Genomic DNA, 15,138 nt, shown 5'->3' with positions numbered 1-15,138 from the left:
TTTTTTTGCTGAACATCCTGTGATGAGTGAGAAGACAGGACCTGTATATAAGGATGAGATGACAGATCTTGGCTGTGAAGGGCTGAGGGTGTATCTGGGATAATGGAATGTTCTTCATATGTATCTTGTGTGATATCATCATCTGCTTTATAATCTGAAGATATAAGATTCTCCTCTGATCTCCTGCTACAAGAATCTGCAGAGAATAACACAGATTTTATTATCAGTATTAACCCCTTAACAACCCAGGACATTTAAGCTTTTGTGTTTCCTTTTTTCCTCCTCTCCACATTCCCATAATTATTTTATTTTTCCATCTACAGAGCAGTTTGAGAGCTTGTTTTTTGTGGCACCAATCGTACATTGTATTAACACTTCATTCACTGTGCATTAAAATAAACAATAGGAGAATCCAGGGACCGGGTCAGATACACAGAAAGGGATCAGGAGCCAAAGTAGGTGATAAGGAAAAGCCCAAGTCAGGAGAAAGGAAAGAAGTGTAGTCAGAAGTCAGGAGAAAGGAAAGAAGTGTAGTCAGAAGTCAGGAGAAAGGAAAGAAGTGTAGTCAGAAGTCAGGAAAGAAGTGTAGTCAGAAGTCAGGAAAGAAGTGTAGTCAGAAGTCAGGAGAAAGGAAAGAAGTGTAGTCAGAAGTCAGGAGAAAGGAAAGAAGTGTAGTCAGAAGTCAGGTCCAGGATCAGGAACCAGAGTGGATGTCGGACAGGTCAGAGTCATCAATATAAGAAACAACAGGATCATCCAGGAGATCAGAGACCACACAAGGGCAGAGCCTCGCAGAACTAAAGCAGATTAACCCCTTAAAGGACATCTGCAGCGTGATTAACACTTATCCTCTATCCACAGGATAGGGGATAAGTGTTTGATCGCGGGGGGTCCGACCGCTGGGACCCTGTGATCTCCAGCATGACATTGCAGCAGGCACGCCTCCTCAATACATCTCTATGGGAGAGGCGGGGAGGCAGTGTTCGTGCTGTAGAACTGTATGGGGACGGGGAGGAGACGGGGCGTCACCCTCGACCACTAGGTCGACGCTACGTCACCATGAGCGCTGATGGCGGCGCTCCGTTAGGGAGATCGCGGGGGGTCCCAGCGGTCGGACCCCCCGCAATCAAACACTTATCCCCTATCCTGTGGATAGGGGATAAGTGTCATACCGCTGCAGTTGTCCTTTAAGGACCAAGACAATTAGGTCTGTACGCCCCTTAAAGACCCGGCCTGTATTTTATATCGGGGGTGTCTGACGTTATTAGAGAATAATTCTGGTTACGTTTTGTCAATCACGATAATTCTGACATTATTCTTTTTGTCACACGTCGTCCTTCATGTACATAGAAAAAGTAGAGTAGAGGGGAGGAGAGGAGAGGGGAGGGGAAAAGAGGGGAGGGGAAGAGAGGGGAGGAGAGGAGAGGGGAGGAGAGGAGAAGGGAGGAGAGGGGAGGAGAGGGGAGGAGAGGAGAGGAGAGGGGAGGAGAGGGGAGGAGAGGGAAGGAGAGGGGAGGAGAGGGGAGGAGAGGGGAGGAGAGGAGAGGGGAGGAGAGGGGAGGAGAGGGGATGAGAGGGAAGGAGAGGGGAGGAGAGGAGAGGGGAGGAGAGGGGAGGAGAGGGGACGGGAGGAGAGGGGAGGAGAGGGGAGGGGAGGGGAGGGGAGGAGAGGAGAGGGGAGGAGAGGGGAGGAGAGGAGAGGGGAGGAGAGGGGAGGAGAGGGGATGAGAGGGAAGGAGAGGGGAGGAGAGGAGAGGGGAGGAGAGGAGAGGGGAGGGGAGGGGAGGAGAGGGGAGGGGAGGAGAGGAGAGGGGAAGAGAGGGGAGGAGAGGGGAGGAGAGGGGAGGAGAGCCATTTGGCTTTCAGGAAATCATTATACAAATTATAGGCTGCACTTCATCTTATAAAGCTGCACCCCCAGAAGTGACCCCCATTATATATACAGGACCCCCAGAAGTGACCCCATTATATATACAGGATCCCCAGAAGTGACCCCATTATATATACTGCACCCCCACAAGTGACCCCATTATATATACAGAACCCCACAAGTGTATTGTCTGGACCAGGGAGCACTCTGATTGGTCCTTGGTCTTCTAGCAGTGACGCGCGGCTGTCTGTGACAGTTATAGTTCCTGATGGATATATCCGCCATGTTGTGGGAATAATCATCCGCTCATGGTGAATATATCCATCACTGGGTGTTTGGGTGATCGTCCCCATTCATACGGCATTTCTGCAGTATCGGTGTCCGCTGTCATGTCAGAAAAGGGATCCAATGTATACTGGACCCGTCTCATTCAGGAATTACTGGAGCTGCTACAGTATACGTCAGCATCATTATTATTGACGTGATGCTGACGGATACCTGTAACATAACGCTGAAACGCAGTATGAACGGGACGCAGTGTAGGGTCACATAGAGCGCAGAGTATTTCACACCGCGGATGCCCCCGGCAGTCACAAGGGCGAGATCACTGCTGCGGCTGGGTAGCTCAGTGTGTCTGCTCATGACTGCCGGCGGGAAATCCACCGCTATGAGTGGACACACAAAGATACCCAGCCGCAGCAGGGAGCTCACTATTGTGACTGCCGGGGCATCCGCAGCATGTAATATGGGATGTGCGCCGTGTAATCCTACACATTATGCATTTTTATTTTTCCTTTATTTAAAGGGTAGCTCCCACCATCCTATTTTTTTTTTTTTTTGCTAGCCCGTTCACCCACTCCCACCCCCCGCTACGGCACTAGCCCGTTCCCTCGTCCCCCCCTCCCCGCCCTGCATATTCCGTTCCCTCATTACACTTGCAGTTACTGCAGAGTCCGGCAGCGGGTGTGCAGGGACAGCGGCGGCAACGAGGTGGCGGTGGCGATGTACGGGAGGAGTGGCCTCCCGGCCAGTGGCCGGGGAGCCAATGCGCTCGCTCCCGCCTGTCTGATTGACAGGCAGGGAGTGAGTGCAGCCTAACTGAAAAAGGACTGATTGCCACTCCAAAATCAGTCCTCTTTCAGTGGCCGTTTTTTAAATGTAAATTAAACCTTTTTAATGAAAAAAAAAATAATAAAAGTATATTAGAGATATGTTGTAGTACATAAGTACTACAACATATCAAAAAATAAAGTTGGTGACAGTGCCCATTTAATAAATGTATTTTTTTTTTTTTTTTTTTTAACACGGTCCCGGCAGTGCAGCAGGCCCCTGCCTGCCGGGGATTACACACAGCACCCCGCGGTCGTGCTGCGGGGTGCTGCAGGGAAGACAGAGGGAGCTCCCTCCGTCAAAACACTTACAGCCCGCGATCACTTCTGATCGCGGCTGTAAGGGTTAAACTGTTGGGACCAAAGTTTACTTAGGTCCCGGCAATGCAGCAGGGTCCTGGCTGTGTGTTACAGCCAAGTCCCTGCCGTGATCTCTGGGTACACTGGGCAGTACCCACAAGAACCATGGATGTGTATACTCCTCCAGGTGCTGGAACGTGCATCCTCCTGGACATGTATACTCGTCCATGGTCGTTATCATGTTAAAGGAAAACTCTAGTACATGAGTACTTATCCCCTAGTCACAGAATCCTGGGGGGATAAATGTCTGATCGTGAGGGGTCCGACCACTGAGACCCCCGCGATCTCCTGCCTGGCATCCCGTTTGTATATCTCCGGCTCTCCCATAGAGATTTATAGAGAGGTATGTCGGGCACCTCTTCATGCAGTGGTTGACAGTAATCCCTGCACGGAGTGGAGGTCACTTGTGCCCAGAGGAGCTGGGAGGCCCCAGCCTGAGATATGTTTTGGGGGAGGGGGATGGTAATTCAAAATTTGGCCTGTAGTCCCAGAGATTCTAGTTACACCACTACTTCCCCCAAAATATTATTGTAGCCGGTGACTGAATAGAATCTGTGACCCTTCTCTGTATTTAATGATCACTACTTACCTGGGTGGTTACCTGTAAATATGTCCTCCTTATACTGCTCATCACCGCTCAAATATGTCTCTTCTGCTTTTACTATTATGTCTGGAGCATTAATATAGATCAGATCTTTTTCTGTAGAAATGTTCACCTTATACTGCTCATCAATGCTTATATCTGTCTCTTCTTCCTTTATGTCTGTAGCATTATTATAGATCAGATCTTTCCCTGTAGGAATGTCCTCCTTATACTGCTCATCACTGCTTACATCTGTCTCTTGTTCTTCTTCCTTTATATCTGTAGTATTAATATAGATCAGATCTTTCCCTGTAGGAATGTCCACCTTATACTGCTCATCATTGCTTACATCTGTCTCTTGTTCTTCTTCCTTTATATCTGTAGTATTAATATAGATCAGATCTTTCCCTGTAGGAATGTCCTCCTTATACTGCTCATCACCGCTCACATCTGTCTCTTCTTCTTCCTTTATGTCTGTAGTATTAATATAGATCAGATCTTTTTCTGTAGAAATGTCCTCATTATACTGCTCATCACCGCTCACATCTGTCTCTTGTTCTTCCTTTATGTCTGTAGCATTAATATAGATCAGATCTTTCTCTGTAGAAATGCCCCCCTTATACTGCTCATCACTGCTCACATCTGTCTCTTCTTTTTCTTCCTTTATGTCTGTAGTATTAATATGGATGAGATCTTGCTCTGTAGTATTATCCTCCATATTCTGTTCATCAAGAGGACGGGGACACCTCTCTGGTGCTGTTCTCTTACTGGATCTGACTGTATGGAACACATACATAGACTGAATTCATTCTTTACATACAAATAATGAGAGGACGTGTATATATAGTCATGTCTATTACCTGGTGATGTGAGGGGCTGCTGATCCTCCATCATGACCTGATCCTTGTACTGATCCTTGTGTCCTTCTACATACTCCCACTCCTCCATGGAGAAATATACCGCCACGTCCTGACACCTTATAGGAACCTGTATTGTGAATAAACATTTAATTCTATACAATTCCAGGATGTTATATGGAGACATTTGAGGGGATATTCCTGCACATGATTTATCTTCTTGCTCTCGGATGATGAGGTGAATACTTGTCGGGGCAGATCCTCTATATTATGGTCACATGTCCTGAACTGACCGCAAGTCTGATGATCCAGCTGTCAGTCCAGGTCATTATACCCAAAGCGCCCGTCCCATGGAGTGTAAGGAGTTAAGTGATATTTCATAGTATCACTGCTCCCCTCCCCCGGGACTATATAGATGGCTGCTTACTGTCTGGCCCCTAAGGATAGAATTGGCAGTGCTGTGCGCCACTTAACCCTAGCTAGACTGGTTGTTCTAATCCCAGCGAGTAGAAGGGACAATAAGCAGCTATCTGTATAGTGTGTGGCCCCAAAAAGTTAAGTGTCAATGCATCACCACCATTTAACTCCTTCATGGCTGACTGGGCAGGAGGTATATAATGTATAGCCATGGGCCCAGCTCCGGAGCAGGAGACGCATCAAATTTGGAATATCTTCTGCTCTTGTGCAGGAAAACCCTTTCAGAGCAGGGACTCCTGTCATTAAAGTGATAAGATTTGGAGGGGAGGGAGGCCGCTGCCTGTCTATGAAGCACAGTCAGGAGTTCAGCACGATTCATAGCCCCTAGGTCCTACCTGCTATCAGCATCTGGGACTCATTGCTAATGCCGGACATCACCAATGCCAAAAATCTATTTCCGGTAGCTCAGTGGAGCTGATAAGGACCCCCACAGTGAAATAGCGGGGTCCCGGTCAGCTGAGAGAACGGGTGGAGGTCCCTAACCTCGCTCCACGCTGTCTGAACGACGCTCCAATCCTGCAGGCAGCCTCAGCATCACAGCATTGATCAGTGTATGTAATCTATAGATTCCATGTAATAGTCTACTACAGGGACTAAAAAACTGGGAATAAGGTAAAAAGAACATTAACTTAATGTGAATAAGCCCCTCCCCTAATAAACTATTTAATCTTCCCCATTTACCAATTTTTTTAAATAAAATAATGTAAACAAAAAATTAATCTAAACATATGTGTAACCGCACGGTCAATGGAGTAAACGTAAAAAATACAACTTCATGGTCCAAAAGAGAACACTTAAAAAGCGATAAAAAAGTCTCATCAAAATTAGTTGTTCCAATAAAAATTACAGATCACAGCGCAAAAAAATGATTTTCATACATCCCCGTATACGGAATAATAAGAGAGTTATAGGGGACAAGGTAGGACAATCTGATACAGACTCATTATTGTACAAAAAGTTAAATTTTTTTTTTATATTTTAAAAGTATTAAAATAAAACCTATATAAATCATTTATCATTGTAATTGTTTGGACCTAAAGAATAAAGGGAATTATTACCGTAATGTGCACTGCGTCCAAACAGAAGACCCCAGATTTCACCCCACAAATTACATTTTTTGTCCCTTGTTGTAGATTTTGCAGTAAAATGAGTGATGTCATTACAAAGTACAAACCGGTGGTGAAAAAACAACAAGAACAAGAAGCCTCATATGGGATTGTAAAGAGGAAATTACAATCATTATGTCTATTAGAAGGAGAAGAGGAAAACATTAAAAAGAGAAATCACTGTGTCCTTAAGGGGTTAAAACGCAAAACTGCTGGGTTCTGAAGGTGTTAATAGTACAAAAAAACATCTAACAGCAACATGTGACCACACGCATACCTCCACCTGCAGAGCCGTACAGGAGCCGTGTACTTACAGGACCTGCGATGATGTCACAGTCACATGACCATTCTCACAGGTCCTTAACTTATCATCCCGTCTATTCTGCACTGCTGACCTCCGCCCACTCCTGTCACATGATCCTCTCCACAGGTCCTTCAGCCACAGTCACATCTATACTGCTAAACTTTGCCCCCCAAATGTACTGGTCACATGATTGTGACCTCATCACAGGTCCTACACCTCCAGCATGTAGCAGATACAGAGCAGGTCCTGGTGGGGCAGTCACTGCTGTTGTGTTGTGTGTGGAGATCTCTCAGAGCAGCAGCCCCTGATCATGTGACTCCTCCTCCATGTGACTGATCACATGACGGTGACATCATCGCAGGTCCTGTAAGCACACGGCTCCTCTACAGATACAGGTATGTGTGTGCGGTCACCATCAGATCAGGATTATTGGGGATGTTTATTATTAACCCTTAAGGACACGATGTATATTTACATTCTGTGCCCCATATGGGACTTTGAGGTGAGCTCAGGAGCTATAAGCAGCCAGGACTCCCCACTAATGACGCTCATCGCCATTAACCCTTTAGATTCCATGATCAAAGTCGATTGCAGGATCTAATATTAGTAAAATGCAGTTGTTGGGGGGCGGAGTCTAGATCAGCTGAGATGACGGCCGGAGGGCCCCTTACCGTGCTCTGTGATCAGATCGGTGCTCTAAGTATACAGACACCTCCACAGCCTGTATAAGCCGAGCACCGATAACACTGATCACTATGGCAGAGCGTTATTCAGGGTTTGTAATAGAAGCCCCTCCCCTAATAAGTTTATATCACATTTCTGTAATAAAATAATGTAGGTGGGCGTGGCTTAGACATGGCGCTGTGCGGTTGTTTCTCTAGGGAGCGCCGTGCCGACCAGCGGTTGTTTCCTGATTTCCTGCCTATACTGCCCCCCAGGGGATGTCTGGATGGTGAAGGTATCAGGTCACTTACCCGCCCATCCTGTCACCTGATCAGTCTCTTTTCTCCGGGTATCAGCCACTTCTTCCATACAGGACTATGTAAGCATCAGGTTTTTTAAATTTCTCCCGCGCCCCTATTATTACTTAAGACAGTGTTTCCAAACCAGCGTGCCTCCAGCTGTTGTGAAACTACAACTCCCAGCATGCCCTGACAGCCAAATGCTGTAACAGCTGGAGGCACCCTGCTTGGGAAACACTGACTCCGTTGGTGGCCCAGACCCTGTGTGTGTAACGGTATATGATGCTCGGCCTCTGCTGCAGGTAATAGCAGGTTCTTCCGGGGGGACATATCACAATTCACATAAAATCCTGATGTAATTGTGATGTATATTGTGCCCCCTAGTGGACACATTTCAGTATTCTTCATTGGACAATGTCATATTGAATCCCTCTATTCTTCTCCCTGCTCTGATGAAGACGTTCTGAATACACCGCAGCCTCAGAGATTAGGAGAAATGGATTCACAACGTCTTCAGCAGAGCAGGGAGAGCGACCTCAGAAGACCTGGAGGACCAGAGCACCACCACTGGACGGGAGAGGGGAGTGCGCTCTAGTCTCTTATTTTACAGCCCTCGGACAATGGATTTTGTTTTATAGAGAAATCTGAAAACTCCCATAATGTCTCCTCAGATGTTTCCCCAGATTATCTCCAGGAAATGGATTTTATTTCTCCATAGAATCTGGTGCGGTTTATCATCGTCTCCTCTTCTTCCCTTCAGGTTTCTCCAATCCAGGATCCTCTGCTGATATCTTCCATATAAGAGAATTCTCCTGGATGACCCATCAACCATGGAGAGAGACAGGAACAAGATGGCCGACAGGATCATAAACCTCACCCTACAGATACTCTTCAGGCTTACTGGAGAGGTGAGGGATTCTGGGAGTGATGTCACATGACCTCATTCTTATCTATGTAATAACAGATGGATATGACTGGAGAGGTGAGGGATTCTGGGAGTGATGTCACATGACCTCATTCTTATCTATGTAATAACAGATGGATATGACTGGAGAGGTGAGGGATTCTGGGAGTGATGTCACATGACCTCATTCTTATCTATGTAATAACAGATGGATATGACCGGAGAGGTGAGGGATTCTGGGAGTGATGTCACATGACCTCATTCTTATCTATGTAATAACAGATGGATATGACCAGAGAGGTGAGGGATTCTGGGAGTGATGTCACATGACCTCATTCTTATCTATGTAATAATAGATGGATATGACCGGAGAGGTGAGGGATTCTGGGAGTGATGTCACATGACCTCATTCTTATCTATGTAATAATAGATGGATATGACTGGAGAGGTGAGGGATTCTGGGAGTGATGTCACATGACCTCATTCTTATCTATGTAATAACAGATGGATATGACTGGAGAGGTGAGGGATTCTGGGAGTGATGTCACATGACCTCATTCTTATCTATGTAATAGCAGATGAAATGACTGGAGAGGTGAGGGATTCTGGGAGTGATGTCACATGACCTCATTCTTATCTATGTAATAACAGATGGATATGACTGGAGAGGTGAGGGATTCTGGGAGTGATGTCACATGACCTCATTCTTATCTATGTAATAACAGATGGATATTACTGGAGAGGTGAGGGATTCTGGGAGTGATGTCACATTACCTCATTCTTATCTATGTAATAACAGATGATATTACTGGAGAGGTGAGGGATTCTGGGAGTGATGTCACATGACCTCACTCTTATCTATGTAATAACAGATGGATATGACTGGAGAGGTGAGGAATTCTGGGAATGTATGTAGTGATATTAATGTGTCTCTCCATACACAGGATTACACAGTAGTGAAGAAGTCCTCTAGTGGGCGCTGTCGGGCCCCTGTGTGTGAAGGATGGGGAAGAACCCTGAGCCCAATCCCGGGGGCCCCACCTCACTCCCTGATACATGAGGAAATGGATGAACAAAAGATCCGAGAACTCATCAACAAGATGATGGAGCTGCTGACTGGAGAGGTGACCCTGCTGGGACATTATACAGTAATGGAGGGGTCTGGTGATGACTGGAGAGGTGACACTGCTGGGACATTATACAGTAATGGAGGGGTCTGGTGATGACTGGAGAGGTGACACTGCTGGGACATTATACAGTAATGGAGGGATCTGGTGATGACTGGAGAGGTGACACTGCTGGGACATTATACAGTAATGGAGGGGTCTGGTGATGACTGGAGAGGTGACACTGCTGGGACATTATACAGTAATGGAGGGGTCTGGTAATGACTGGAGAGGTGACCCTGCTGGGACATTATACAGTAATGGAGGGGTCTGGTGATGACTGGAGAGGTGACCCTGCTGGGACATTATACAGTAATGGAGGGGTCTGGTGATGACTGGAGAGGTGACACTGCTGGGACATTATACAGTAATGGAGGGGTCTGGTGATGACTGGAGAGGTGACACTGCTGGGAATGCTGGGACATTATACAGTAATGGAGGGGTCTGGTGATGACTGGAGAGGTGACACTGCTGGGACATTATACAGTAATGGAGGGGTCTGGTGATGACTGGAGAGGTGACACTGCTGGGACATTATACAGTAATGGAGGGGTCTGGTGATGACTGGAGAGGTGACACTGCTGGGACATTATACAGTAATGGAGGGGTCTGGTGATGACTGGAGGGGTGACACTGCTGGGAATGCTGGGACATTATACAGTAATGGAGGGGTCTGGTGATTACTGGAGAGGTGACACTGCTGGGAATGCTGGGACCTTATACAGTAATGGAGGGGTCTGGTGATGACTGGAGAGGTGACACTGCTGGGACATTATACAGTAATGGAGGGGTCTGGTGATGACTGGAGAGGTGACACTGCTGGGACATTATACAGTAATGGAGGGGTCTGGTGATGACTGGAGAGGTGACACTGCTGGGACATTATACAGTAATGGAGGGGTCTGGTGATGATTAGAGAGGTGACACTGCTGGGACATTATACAGTAATGGAGGGGCCTGGTGATGACTGGAGAGGTGACACTGCTGGGACATTATACAGTAATGGAGGGGTCTGGTGATGACTGGAGAGGTAACACTGCTGGGACATTATACAGTAATGGAGGGGTCTGGTGATGACTGGAGAGGTGACACTGCTGGGAATGCTGGGACATTATACAGTAATGGAGGGGTCTGGGGATGACTGGAGAGGTGACCCTGCTGGGACATTATACAGTAATGGAGGGGTCTGGTGATGACTGGAGAGGTGACACTGCTGGGACATTATACAGTAATGGAGGGGTCTGGTGATGACTGGAGAGGTGACACTGCTGGGACATTATACAGTAATGGAGGGGTCTGGTGGTGACTGGAGAGGTGACACTGCTGGGAATGCTGGGACATTATACAGTAATGGAGGGGTCTGGTGATGACTGGAGAGGTGACACTGCTGGGAATGCTGGGACATTATACAGTAATGGAGGGGTCTGGTGGTGACTGGAGAGGTGACACTGCTGGGAATGCTGGGACATTATACAGTAACACCACTGGAGGGGTCGGGGTGATGACTGTATCATTGTGTGTCAGGTTCCTATAAGGTGTCAGGACGTGGCGGTCTATTTCTCCATGGAGGAGTGGGAGTATGTAGAAGGACACAAGGATCAGTACAAGGATCAGGTCATGATGAAGGATCAGCAGCCCCTCACATCACCAGATAATAGACATGACTATATACACACGTCCTCTCATTATTTGTATGTAAAGAATGAATTCAGTCTCTGTATGTGTTCCCTACAGTCAGATCCAGTAAGAGAACAGCACCAGAGAGGTGTCCCCGTCCTCTTGATGAGCAGAATATGGAGGATATTACAACAGGGAAAGATCTGATCTATAATAATACTACAGACATAAAGGAAGAAGAAGAGACGGATGTGAGCGGTGATGAGCAGTATAAGGTGGACAATGACATTCCTACAGGGAAAGATCTGACCTATATTAATGCTACAGACATAAAGGAAGAAGAAGAGACAGATGTAAGTGGCAATGAGCAGTATGAGGAGAACATTCCTACAGGAAAATATCTGATCTATATGAAGCTACACACATAAAGGAAGTAAAAGAGACAGATGCAAGCGGTGATGAGCAGTATAAGGAGGACATTCCTACAGGGAAAGATCTGATCTATATTAATGCTACAGACATAAAGGAAGAAGAAGAGACAGATGTGAGCGGTGATGAGCAGTATAAGGAGGACATTCTTACAGGTAACCACCCAGGTAAGTAGTGATCACTAAATACAGAGAAGGGTCACAGATTCTATTCAGTCACAATAATATTTCAAATTTCAAATACTATCCCCCTCCCCCATAAAGTGAATCGACTTGATCCCATCACCACTACATAGTGACTGAATAATACCGCCATACTGTTTATGAATCACATTATATACAGACTAATATTCCCCCATTTAGCAGTAGATACCAGCTCTCTGTCTCTCTGGAGTCGATATCTTTCCTTTTTCATCCTGAGGAGAGGGGATAAGTGTCTGATCGTGGGGGGGGACCGCGTGATCTCCTGCTCAGCACCCCAGATCTCTCCAGGCACAGGTGACCTCCGCTCCGTGCAGGGATTACTGTCGACCACCGCACCAAGAGGTGCCTGACATGTCTGTCTATGAATCTCTATGGGAGAGACGGAGATACACAAACAGGATGCCAGGAAGGAGATCGCGGGGGTCTCAGTGGTCGGACCCCCCCCCCCAGTGATCAGACATATATCCCCTATACACAGGATTCTGTGACTAAGGGATAAGTACTCATGTACTAGAATTTTCCTTTAAAGGGTTACTCCGGTGCTCCAGCGTTCTGAACTTTTTGTTCAGAATGCTCAGAACCAGAGGCAGTGATCGTAAAGTCATGGCCACGCCCCCTCGTGCCGTCACATAACGAGGGGGCGTGGCCGGGATGTCACGACCACTGGAATCTTTAAATCCCTTTATTCTTTCCCTCTGATACGGAAATGTTCCGGTTCGGGTCACCTGTGTGGGTCCAAATGGATGTATAAGTGCGGCTGGTGAGTCGTGAGCGAAAATCATTAAAAATAACGGTTCCCCTTTTAACTTGGTTCCAGGAAAACTTCACTGTCTGCCTAGACAGGATAGGGGATAGGTTATAGATCACGGGGGTCCGACCCTTGGGACTCCCCGCAATCTCCTGAATGGGGCCCCAGCAGTCTGCCAGAAGCGGCCGTGCTGACCCCCACAGGATGCCGCGGCTGACACACCCCCTCCATATATTTCTATGGGATACATGGAGGGGGAGTGTCGGCCGTCGCTCCATGCAGGGGTTGGTCCGCCCCCTTCTAGCAGACTGCCAGGGCCCCGTTCAGGAGATCGCAGGGAGTCCCAAGGGTCGGACCCCCGTGATCTATAACGTATCCCCTATCTTTTGCCTGAATTCTCTGGCTGGCATGAGGATTATAAAGGGGGTGGTTTGGATGACTGCTCCATTATAACCTGCGGGGTCAGGTGGATTGGGGGGCACGGTCATTTGGTCCCTGACTGGGCCCCATAGCAGTGATTTTCCCTGAGGCTGTGTCCACATGATTGTCAAAGACTGGTGTCCCCGCTCCTTGTAAGGCAGTGGTGTCAACCTCCAGATGTTGCAAAACTTCAACTCCCGGACATGCTGGGAGTTGACGTTTGCAACATCTGGAGGGCCACAGATTGAAGATCACTGCACTAAGGGATACCATAAGAGGGAAGCCTTGATTTACTTTTCGGGGACAGTGCATCCATCCTCTGGAGGAGGCAGACAGACCTTTGGTGTCCCAGCATGCTGGAGTTGAAGTTTTGCAACATCTGGAGGGCCACAGTTTGACACCACTGTTGTATGGCTGCTCCGCTATCATAGTTAGAGATGAGCAAACTTACAGTAAAGTCGATTTGTCACGAACTTCTCGGCTCAGCAGTTGATGACTTATCCTGCATAAATTAGTTCAGCTTTCCGGTGCTCCTGTGGGCTGGAAAAGGTGGATACAGTCCTGGGAGACTCTTTCCTAGGACTGTATCCACCTTTTCCAGCCCACCGGAGCACCAGAAAGCTGAACTAATTTATGCAGGAAAAGTCATCAACTGCCGAGCCGAGAAGTTTTTGACGAATTGAATTTACTGTAAGTTCGCTCATCTCTAATCATAGCAACTATCTTCAGTTTTGCAGTAAATCTTATTTAACTCCTTAAGGACGCAGGGTTTTTCCATTTTTGCATTTTCATGTTTTCCTCATCACCTTCTAAAAATCATAACTCTTTCAATTTTGCACATAAAATTCCATATTATGGCTTATTTTTTGTGCCACCAATTCTACTTTGTAATGACATCAGTCATTTTACCAAAAAATCCACGGCGAAACGGAAAAAAAAATCATTGTGGGACAAAATTGAAGAAAAAATGTAATTTTGTAACTTTTGGGGGCTTCCGTTTCTACGCAGTACATATTTCAGTAAAAATGACACCTTCTCTTTATTCTGTAGGTCCATACGATTATAATGATCCCCTACTTATATAGGTTGGATATTGTCGCACTTCTGGAAAAAATCATAACTACATGCAGGAAAATGTATACGTTTAAAATTGTCCTCTTCTGACCCCTATAACTTTTTAATTTTTCCGCGTACAGGCCGGTATGAGGACTCATTTTTTGCGCCGTGATCTGAAGTTTTTAGCGGTACCATTTGATGGGACTTATTGATCGCTTTTTATTCATTTTTTCATGATATAAAAAGTGACCAAAAATACGCTATGTTGGACTTTGAATTTTTTTTGCGTGTACGCCATTGACCGTGCGGTTTAATTAACGATATATTTTTATAGTTCGGACATTTACTCACGCGGCGATACCACATATGTTTATTTTTATTTCACAGTTTAATTTAATGGAAAAAGGGGGGTGATTCAAAGTTTTATTAGGGAAGGGGTTAAATTACCTTTGTTTCATTTTTTTTTTTTTTTTTGCTGCAGTGTTATAGCTCCCATAGGGACCTATAACACTGCACACACTGATCTCTTATACTGATCATTGTTATCCCATAGGGACCTATAACACTGCACACACTGATCTCTTATACTGATCATTGTTATCCCATAGGGACCTATAACACTGCACACACTGATCTCTTATACTGATCATTGTTATCCCATAGGAGACTATAACACTGCACACACTGATCTCTTATACTGATCATTGTTATCCCATAGGGACTTATAACACTGCACACACTGATCTCTTACACTGATCATTGTTATCCCATAGGGACCTATAACACTGCACACACTGATCTCTTATACTGATCATTGTTATCCCATAGGGATCTATAACACTGCACACACTGATCTCTTATACTGATCATTGTTATCCCATAGGGACCTATAACACTGCACACACTGATCTCTTATACTGATCATTGTTATCCCATAGGGACCTATAACACTGCACACACTGATCTC

General features: G+C 46.3%; 2 protein-coding genes across 3 annotated transcripts in view; one reads left to right on the top strand and one right to left on the bottom strand.

Moving 5' to 3' along the window:
* Window positions 1-15,138, bottom strand: part of LOC130298060 (oocyte zinc finger protein XlCOF7.1-like) — a 201,946-nt gene that overhangs the window by 1,175 nt on the left and 185,633 nt on the right. The window lies entirely within an intron of this gene.
* LOC130298064 (oocyte zinc finger protein XlCOF6.1-like) overlaps window positions 11,777-15,138 on the top strand; it is a 226,534-nt gene continuing 223,172 nt past the window's right edge. The window contains exon 1 of one of the 2 annotated variants that reach the window (XR_008849735.1): window positions 11,777-11,911. Coding sequence is in view for 1 of the 2 variants with exons in the window: in XM_056550959.1 (XP_056406934.1) it covers window positions 11,870-11,911 (42 nt within the window). In the remaining variant the exon portion in view is untranslated. The remainder of the gene's footprint in view (window positions 11,912-15,138) is intronic. The other variant, XM_056550959.1, reaches the window with a different exon arrangement.

The sequence above is a fragment of the Hyla sarda genome (genome assembly GCF_029499605.1).
Source record: "Hyla sarda isolate aHylSar1 chromosome 1 unlocalized genomic scaffold, aHylSar1.hap1 SUPER_1_unloc_2, whole genome shotgun sequence".
Taxonomy (NCBI): domain Eukaryota; kingdom Metazoa; phylum Chordata; class Amphibia; order Anura; family Hylidae; genus Hyla; species Hyla sarda.
This window is presented reverse-complemented; position numbering and strand designations above follow the sequence as displayed.